The sequence below is a fragment of the Colias eurytheme genome, chromosome 2 (assembly GCF_061535395.1).
Source record: "Colias eurytheme isolate Ceu_HAF_F1 chromosome 2, ilColEury1 Martin Lab GWU primary, whole genome shotgun sequence".
In the NCBI taxonomy this organism is placed as follows: Eukaryota; Metazoa; Arthropoda; class Insecta; order Lepidoptera; family Pieridae; genus Colias; species Colias eurytheme.
The window spans coordinates 12971981-12982812 of NC_142981.1; the positions used below are offsets into that span (position 1 = coordinate 12971981).

At 35.2% G+C, this 10832-nt stretch overlaps 1 protein-coding gene across 1 annotated transcript; it reads left to right on the forward strand.

The window, feature by feature from the left end:
• The first annotated feature begins 5244 nt into the window (after positions 1–5244).
• On the forward strand, positions 5245–10789 carry LOC149910788 (uncharacterized). Its single transcript, XM_090116738.1, has 10 exons — positions 5245–5386; positions 5707–5810; positions 6018–6089; positions 7307–7456; positions 7925–8123; positions 8439–8609; positions 8776–8936; positions 9203–9423; positions 9649–9874; positions 10379–10789. Exons 1-10 carry the CDS (start codon positions 5245–5247, stop codon positions 10595–10597), a joined length of 1665 nt encoding a protein of 554 aa, XP_089972864.1. The 3' UTR covers positions 10598–10789.
• Positions 10790–10832: the final 43 nt, after the last annotated feature.

Below are 10832 nucleotides of genomic sequence, written 5' to 3' on the forward strand. Positions count from 1 at the left end.
GCTATTTTGCTTGCATTAAAAAACACGAGGCAAAACTAGTTATTAATAAAACATTGCTTCAAGATACATAAGTCGAGTGCATTAAAACCAAGAATTTAGGTTAACCTAGGTTCTATTCCTAGAAGAAACTAATTGAATCACAGACTGAGACGGCGTAAAAGGAAAACGAGAATATCTATTTCATAGCTCACAATATAATTATAGCAGAAGAATATTATTGCATTTCAACCGAGTTTAAAAAGAGGTAGTTCTCATATTATGTTTTTTTTTTGTATTTGATACCTCAGCATTTTTGATTGGATTTTGATGATTCTTATTTTATTTGAGCCAAGGCTAGAGCCTTGTGGTTGGTCGCTTTTAAATGTTATATTATGAAGTGGTATAGTTATTTTAAAAAAATAGCTATGTTAACATGATTAACAATCAATTTTAAACTAAATAATAATTACAATTTATTTTTCAAATTTCATCTTTCATATAGGCGTGCCATATAGTTGCTCGAATTTACACCGAATATGTCAGCTACACTCAGTCTTAAATCCCAAACATCATTATCATTACCGTCATCATAAGAGGCAGCTAATCAAGTCGCACCTCAATTAGGCGGTTCCGCATCGTCCCTGTCAGCCGCAGAGATTGGCCCCGGGTCAAACTGGCCAATTAATCACTTGTTATGGGGTGTATTGTTATCAGCTGTGTCAAGTTTGGGACAGGATCGGATAATTAGCTTTCTTTCGCACGTAATGAACGCTGGTGTAGCTCACTATTAGTGGTAGTAGTTGCAGGATGAAGAAACTTACGTATTCAGTTTTAATAGAATGTTCTTGTAAGTAAAAAGTGTAGATAGGTTACCAACACAACATGTGATATTCATAAGCGACACACAAACACACTATAAGACGACAAAGCAAGATGGCTTGATTGAACTATCGCGATTGGAAAAAAAATAAATGTGGCAAATTAGCCACATTTCGACGTGCCCCTTCCGGAGCATTAATAACCTATTTTTGTTTATAATACTATTGCTTGATACTATAATTTTAATCTGCAAACGCTCTCGTGCTTTCCGAGCTTTTTACTCGGAAAGCCTTTATATTCAGGGCTATAATCTATGCGCATACCAATTTCAAATCTGCTGCTGGTTTTTGCTTGATAGATTAACAAAGCAAATCCCAACGTAGCCAAAGAAATTTTAAATATTGTGATGAATGTTTCAAATAAACTTTAAGCTATTTTCAAAGCACGACTTGACAAATCGTCTAGTAAAAACCGATTCAAATCGTCAGAACAAGAATACAGAACAGAACACAACCAAGCACGACACAAAACAAAAGCGATTAATTACAATTTGGAACGGATTAAACTCGAATCGAGCGAGGACACGGGACAATCAATGTCTCCGAAAAGCGCGCGGGCCATAAATCAGGCAAATGAATATAGTGGAATTATGCAAAGTCGTCATGGGGAAGATCGCGTGCCCGTAACAACTAATTGCCGCGTACCGTAGACTACAGTACCGCGATGGCTCTTGCCCGGGAACCATGCTTTTCCCTTGCTCTTTTTAAGCAACTGTGACCTGTACAGCCGTGCTCTGACGTAACACTTCAGTGCCTCTTAATGGAAATTCGGGAAAATACCGAAGCTGAACATTGTGGCAATTCTATTTCTAACTCCTGCTTGCGAGATCTTCCAAGAGAAACGATAGCTAGTCAGAAACATCGGCTTACTGTATCTTCCTAACAGTGAAAAGCGTATCGAAATAGGTCCAGTATGTGGTCCAGTAGTTCAAGCGTTTACATCTAAAGCACAAATAGAGTTTCATACTATGGATTAAAGATTAGTAGAACAAAACAAAATCAAACATTTCAACGGTTATTAGCGAAGATGGAAGGACAACTTTCAATCTAGAGTTTGATATTCAGTTCGTTTTAAACTCATGCTTTTTTAAATCTTCTTTGATATATTCTACATTTGACCTTTAAAATCTCAGAACATAATTCCCTCTCATTTCAATTAATATGTTCAATCCTAACTAGCAATGGTCTACTAATCAACAATAGATACGATTTCAAAATGATTTTACAATAAAAGAAATGACAATAAGGAATAAGAAAAAAAACAGTGTCGAGTCCACCTGAAATTTACCAAATTTACTAGCGCCGAAACTGGAAATATTTCTCCAAAACGAATAGTGTGTTTATATAAATCAACGGTACTGAAATAAGTGAAGCGTAAAGTGTTATAGTGTAAAGTGGAAAAACCAAATAATTGGATAATTGGCAGGTCACAACATGCGGTTATCACGTTAGTATCATAATTGTTAATTAGAGTTCATATAATATGGTTTGTTAATTAATTTCGTTATATGCATATTGTTAAATTATGTAAATTTTTTGAACTTTTAATAAGCAGTTATTTCTTTTAGCCTGACTGTTACTTATCATCACAATCTGTCTGATATACTCCCAGAAATTCCTGAACTTATTTGTTGTTTAATTTATAGTAGCAACTCGTCCAGTTTATGACTTTTTCACTTATAATATGAGTAGTAATATACATATTTAAAGGTGCACTATTTTAAATAGGCAGCTATAACCTTTAAAATACAATAAACCGTGTACATAAAGAGTTAAAAAGTTTAACATTAAACCCTCTCTTGAGAATCAACTGGACTCATCACCACTAATACTCACCTTAATTATTTATACGCTTCCCTTAATATGGAAATTTTCACTTTCACCCCGTTTTACTACCCTTGTCATTTAATAATGAGACAACATCATTAAATATGATGTGATATTTCAGGAACAATGTGATTTTAATCCACGTTGCTTATAACATACACTTATTTTCAACTAGGTATTAGTTTTGACTTATAATTTTAAGGAAATAGCGTTTTCTGATGTTTAGGTATTATTTTTATAAACGATTTTTTTTATTTTGTAACATGAATAGTTGTAAGTGCCACATAAGCTTAAAAGCTTTCATTTAGCAACAATGGAACTTTTCATTTTAAGCTAAATGGTATTTTCACTGGTATTTATTACTCTTTTCCTCATACACCCATCCCTCTCTAACACAATCAACCCCAGGGGAAAAACTAGTAACAGCGTGAAATCAAAAGCAAACAACATCAGCAAATAGCTGTTTCGTGACATTAATCTGCAAACAGCACTGTTTGTTTTTACGAAATATAACTTGGTCGTTAGTTTTGCTTTTGCAGTTCAAATTTCTCCCATAATGTTGTTGAGCCTTAGGAGATATCTAATATACAGAAAATTAAAACAAACATATACAACTACAGCATTGTATGGAAAATAATATTGAAACTTAACGTTGATAATAAGGAATTTACACTAAATTCGATTTGACGCGCTCTGTAGTATCCTGCAATAAATAATTTTTCTCTTCTAATTTGTTACTTTTTTGAGCACGAATTGTTTTTAGTTGAATAAAAATTGTTGGACTTTGCAGAACTAAGACATTTGTATTCATAGTGTCCTTATATTCATGATAATCATAGTAGTATGTATTGATATATAGGAATAGCTATATGTAAGTTGTATTCATAATATCTACATTTTGCCATAGCAGATAAAAACATATTTTTATCTAGGAATATAAATGAGATGTCCAATTCTCATTGCTTAATAATTTAAGATTACCTGTTTATTGTCTGAGAATATTCTTCCATGGATACATACCAAAAAACTATCAATATTCCTTGTCATTGGTAGCTACTAGTTCATTAGTAATTCTGTCCAAGTTATGCCATAAACGGCAATTTATTATGATCATAGAAGGAAGCACGCCCGGCGACGTTCAGTCATGCGAATCCGCCATTTATGAAAAAACCTGATATTTTCCGATTAGCTACGAATGTCTAAATCACGCAAATTCCGAAATTCATGTAGATGGTAAAGTTTTATTGAAGGAAATTGATTGAGAACATGTTTTGTTACGAAAATAATTCAGAGTTTTGTTGTTTGTTTTTGGTAACAAAAATATCGTAACGTAACAACGAACGAACAACAATTAATTCCTTTCTATTTAAAAAAATATGTTTCATAAACCAAACATTAGTAACTATTTCTGATCAAAGTATTTTTTACAAATTCGATAGGCTGCTCTAGACTCTATATAAAGGACTTATATATGGTAGAGCACCTTAAAAGCGACTGTCCCTATGGCCCTATGGGCTATGTATGCTAAATCTTTAAAACTACGCAACAAATTTTTAGGCGGTTATTTTTTAATAGATAGAGTGATTCTCGACGAAGGTTTTAGTATGTAATTTATTAGGTTTTAGACAAAGCGAGCGAAGCCGCGGCCCGAAAGCTAGTGCAGTACTATTATATACTGAAAATTTGCAAAAGCCACAACAACGCCATCTCTCCAATAAACACTGAATATTGAGCAAAAGATTTCACGTGGTTTCACAGCCCTCTGTCGGTTTTCAGGTGAACTTCTTACAGCAGAAATACACAGATACACAAATTATAAACTTGTACAACTATAGATGTCGGCTGTTTTAAATAAAGACTGAAATGTATTTAAGGAAAGAATTAATATTTTCTTAAATTTCGGCTTTTAACAGTTTTAACAAATAGTACGTTCTCACTTCTGCGGTAACCATTTTCGTGAAATTTTCGAGCACAAAAACCAAATTTGGAGACTAGCATTTATTGATTTATAACTAACTTTGTCCGCGTTAAAAGCTTTATCAAAAGTCTGCTAAAGCATGTGTTGCTTGAAAATCATGTTTCATGCACATGGAATATGTAATATCTACATAATGGGATAATAGATCCTAAGGATATGACATAGGGATAAATCCCATTAATTTCGTACTCGTCTAGATTAATATTATCACCTTATCTACTATTTTCTTTTAAATAAAAGTAAACATTTCCTTAATGATCCTAACAAACAAACTTTTAACCCTTTTTTTCATTCTTACGCCCTAGGTAATTACTAATTAGTTAAATTTATCTCATTACACAGGTATCTCTAAAACTTTGATAAATTCATTGCGAGCCTCTAACTCTTGCATTTATCTTTCCTGATCTTAATTAGTAATTATTATGTTCAACTATCGTTTACCTTCAATCCTTACCTTAACCTTACCTTTGAAAAACACATACCAATTTTATTGGTCTACGTTTTGACTATAGTTTAACATATACGAACACTAAATTATACGCTATCCTATATGTTCCATGCTACCTCACGGCACTCGTCGGTATGTCGATCACGTGCGCGGTCGCGAACGCCGCTGCGCTGGCCGCCGCGGGGGCAGGCAAGAAGGCCGCTCAGGTGCAGTTGCAGGCTGAGCTGAACACGGATGATGAGTGGAACAAGTTCTTGGCGAGGGACGGGCTTTTGGGTATGTGATGAATTGAGATATAAAGTTGTAGTGTAAGAACCAAGAAGTACTAATGTTTTCTTTTTCTTTAAGTAATTTATGGGGAAGTTCATGTTTAATTTATGACGTATATTTCTATGTATGTGATGTATAAAACTTTCCAGATTTTTTGGGATAAAATTATATGCGAAAAAATCCTATGATATAAATATTTCAGAAAATAATTTTGAATGTGTTAGAGTAAGCAATTGGTAGGCGCTTTATGCGACGCTACATTGTCAAAATAATGTAAGAGTTATATGTATATTTTAAAATGTTTAATTCACACTATCTACCTATAGTGGTGGACGTTTATACGGAGTGGTGTGGCCCGTGCATCGGCATGGTCGGCAACCTGAAGAAAATCAAAGTGGAGATCGGCGGAGATAACCTGCATCTCGCTATCGTAAGATCACAACTTACTAGATAAATAACATAATGTGCAGGTAAATCTACGAAGAGTGCGACAATCTTGAAATAGAGCTTATTATGGAAAACACCTTTGAAGTAATAATTTTTTTTTATAGATAATGCGTTTGAAATATCAAATAAATCATCAAAGGAATTATAAATATACTGTTTATATCTATTTATCTAATTTCTAATTTTCTAGGCGAAAGCTGATACAATTGAAAGCTTGAAGAGATTCAGAAATCGCAGCGAACCTACATGGATGTTACTTGCGGTACGTACTAAGGTGAAAGGTGAGATAATAAATATTTGTAGGTAATTAACTGAAAGATATTTAAAATGACTCTACTATACCTACTTTATCAACATTATTTTGAGTAAGAGTTTTATTTCTTTTGACATTATCAGTAGAAAATTTATGTGTCATTAAACAATTATAGAGCAAGTTTATTTGATGACTTTCAAACTCTTCTTCGTAAAACTTTAGCAATTAGCGCGCTTCCGTCACGAATTCAAATAAAACCCACTTTGATTCTAATTTTCTACATAAAAACCTATATAATGTGCTGCTAAGTTAAATATGGTTCTTTAACTCTACCCGTGGCTTTATCGTGTATCTTTAAATAAACAAAGAAATAAATAAATGAATAATCCGATTAAGGAGATTTAGATTTCATTGTTTGTTACGATATAACTCAAACTCTACACGACCTATTTAAAAAATCTTTTACCATTAAAATCTCATCTTTTCCTAATAACATAAGTTTATTATTTTACCCAGGGTTATCCCTGGCCCTAAACGTTCATCAATCAAACAAGCTTGTTCTCTATATTCTCTATTCCCCAAACGTAAAGATTAGCGATAATCCATACTATACCAATGTCCTTGTGACTAGACTAGTAACAATACTAATACATATGTGTAGCTCTATATACAGTTATAAATAGGTATATGTATAAATGATATGTGAGGTTTGCGGTGAAATGGCACCGTGTGGTCCGTATCGATTAAACAGCTGTTAACAATACCTACACAATTTTTGCATTAAAGTTTTATTCAGTCGATTTCATGTAGGTATTATGCGGTTTTAGAATCTAGAGTACCTAATACAATATGAATGCGTACGATCGGTCAGTAGGTACTTGGAAAACTCATATTTTGTAACAGATTGTAATCTGTTTGGAATAAAATCGGTGCAGTACTTTCGTGAGAAACAGCTAATTATTTTATTCATCTACGTAGTCTTCTTCTTCGGTTCATTGAAGCTAAAGATGTTAATGATGATAACATGTTATATATTTTCCCGCCACAATGCATTTACTCTACTTTATACGTCTAAAAAATCGTCTACTTTCTTTAGACAACAGTTTATTTACCACTTTATCTATCAGGATTTTTACTAATCACACAGGATGGTCAGCTCTAAAATTCCCACAAATCATTGCCTTTTATACGAAACAATATTAATACTTAAATAAATAATAATATAGGCTGGTCAGCTGCTCAACGTGGTGTTCGGTGCCGACGCGCCTCGTCTCACGCGCACCATAGAACAGGAGCTGCAGAGCGAGGAGTTAGTGCGGAAAGGGGAGAGAGAGAGGGTGCAGCGCGCGCCACATGAGCTTACCCCACAGGAACAGGTCAATTCTCAAATCAGTCAGTCAGTTTTTGTAGAAAATCATCTTTGTTTTCTAGGCAGTGCTTATAATACATATTTAAATTTGTAACCGTTATTTTTAAATAATTCTCCGCTATAGCCTGTAGGCTAACCATTAAATCAAGATCATTATGATCTCGTGTAAGATTCATTTTCCAGTTTCATTCACAGCTTTAACATTTAAGCAGCTGATATAAATTCACTCTTAGCATGCTCTTAGTGGTGATAGGAATTTACACGCCTCTATTTGTATTGAAGCATGGGTAGAGGCTTGGAGTTAAATGAAAACACAACCGTTCGGTTATAAGTTTTATTCGAGACTGACTCACGACCGTGACTTACGTACATGCTACATGCTACATACTTCATATACTTCAGTATAATATACACACTAAATTGCTCTATGTAAAAAGCCTTCAACTAAAAATCTACAATGTCCCACAATTTACAGGAAGTCGCACTCGCCCAAGAGAAGCTTCTAGAAGCGAGGCGAGCGAAAGAAGCAACAGCAGCGGCGAACGCTCGCACCGCACGGCGCGAAGCGAGAGCGAAGCGTCTAGAGGCGCACTTTAATGATGTGTGCCCCGCGCTCATGATGCCGCATGCACAGAAACATTTGCGGAAGGTGTCTGATGCTCTTGAACCGTATGGTAAGTACTCTCATCATATTTTTTGTAAATATTTTTTTATTATTTGTTTAAATTGATCGTTAGGTATTTTTGGTATGCGCGCTTTGGCATTATTACAATAAAAAATATCAAAATCCGTTCTGAAGTCAGAACTTGACGAAATTTCTTTGAATCTAGCCTATCTATATTTATAGGTGAAAATAATCCAACCTTTTTTAATATAGTAACTATCTAAAGCTATTCAGAGCGGCATGAAAGCCGTATTTTTACTGTGTATTTAATAAAGTAAATAATATCTCTAGTCTATAATCCTATATTAAAATTATCATTCAACAGGTGTAATTATAGCAGACAAATGCCCTCTAGTGCTAACAAAAGACAATATCCGCGCCCTCTCCGTGGAGGATGAAACATTGGGCACAGAGGATGCGGCCGCGGCGGTCATAGAGAGACCCTCCCTTACGCTGTTGCTCAAGAAGTTGCCCGATCGAGAGGGGAATGTTATAGGTATTTTATACTGTATTCTAAATGAAATCACGTCATATATTGTTACATTTAACATCATAATATGCTTTCTCTCTTCTCCTATACTCATATTTGAATGTATGTTTGTAATAACAAAATAACAGCGATGGGAAGAGATACTCTTATTAATTAGTGTAACATTTTACAGAGTTGGCACGTAAAGCATTGTTCGGTGATGGGATAGAGGTAGAAGAAGGGGAAACCAAAAAATTTCTAGCCGATGAGTTAATGTTGAACACCGTACCCGGCTTGTTTGTACCCGCTGACAGACATCAGCGAGCGGCAGCTTTGGATCTACTGTTTCCTAAGGTTATATTGTAATAAACTAGCAGTGCCCCGCCATTTCACCCGCATTTATTTTAGGAAAAATATCTATGCATTCGTTACAGATAAGTAGTCTCTATCGTTGGATAGAGACTACTTCTACTACTACTATTTCTGTATACTGAATTAAAATAGTTTTCGATAATCAATGCATAATTGTGTAAGTGTAAGCAAGTGCAATTTTCTATTCATTTCACGTGTCTGCAGTAACTTAACCTATCAGTACAAACACATATCTAAACCTTTTCCAGATGGTAGGAGCAGTGGTCGAACCCCCCACCCCCGCGGAGCCCCCCCACTTACTCATGATCTTCGGCGCTTGGCAACGACGCGCCATCCTCACAGTCACATCGTCGCCCAAGCTTTCCCAACGTTTGATCAGATACGGCTTCTTCGCAGATGCTAATATAGACGAGCCAAAATTACTGGCCAAGAACATTGATAAGTATGAGGAGAGGCCGGAAAAGGATTAGTAAGATATCACTTTGGGTCATCTTAAGATAGGAACACAAAAACGCACGATATTTTTTCAATACTTTATATAAAGTAAATCATCGTGTTTGTTATCGTGAAAAGATGTAAGCAAGTTTGCAAGTTTCTAATATAAACTTACTAGTAAGCCACAAATTTGCCATTTACAAGGTAACCTTGATATTAATTCCTATAATAATTCATTAAATTGTTTATCCCTTCACAGCTCAGAAACAATCGCCCTAATGGTAGCAGTTGGCGTAGCGGAACCAGCTTTAGTAGACCCTTCAGACATCCCCCCCGACGGACCTCCAGAGGAGCTCCTGACACTGGGCCCGCTCCACGTGAGCGAGGACACGGTTATCGGGGAGGAGGAGTGTGTGAGGTTCTTCCCGCCTGGCTATAGCGTGCCTGAACATAAGCCTAAACCGAAGTCTAAGAAAAAGAAGAAGGTTTGTACCTACAGAAAGTGTAAAAAGTGCGCGTGTTCTTAATGTTACTTAATCAGTTTCTTCTGTAAATATCTACTTCGTTTCCTAGCTTAAATAATGCAATCTTTATTTTTGATAAATTCATTATTTCTTTATGCCTTACAGCCAAACTGTACCTTTTAAAATACTTCTTTACTATATTTTTCCGTGTGAATTGAAACATATTAGTGCGAATAGAATGCCAATTTAATTACGTTCAATTTATATATTACTAGAGGTCCGCCCCGGCTTCGCCCGTGGTACATATTTCGCAATAAAGGGTAGCCTATGTCCTTTCTCGGGTATCAAAATATCTCCATACCAAATTTGATGCAAATTGGTTCAGTAGTTTAGGCGTGATTGAGTAACACTAACAGACAGACAGACAGAGTTACTTTCGCATTTATAATATCAGTATAGATTACATAGATATTTTAATGCATTTATTTTGCAAACACATAATATGTATATTTTCAAATATTACAGAAGCGTCACGAAACTAAGGATGGCGAGGATAACGCAACAGAAACATCCACCGAAGTGGCTGAAGATGAAGTTGTGGATGCTGCGGAAGGGGATGGAGATGGAGAGGGCGAGGATGCCGGCGAGGATAACGGGGATGGCGAGGATGAAAAGGATCTTGAGGATGGGGAGGATGAAACGCACGTTGATAAAGCGACTTCACCACCGCCTATTGCTACTTAATTTTTATATTAATTCATATGTTTGTAATAGAATATCTCTGCTCTTCAATATACACCAGATTTTTTTTTGTCCGAAAAAGGAGTATACTTCGCAAAAGTATTCTTTCTAGTCGCTTTATTTAAAATAATTGTACTAATAATTACGCTTTCTCAATGTTTTGTATATTATACAAGTAGGAATAAGTGGGAATATTTATGACTACAATCACAAAAAAATATTTTTCCTGTATGTTTTA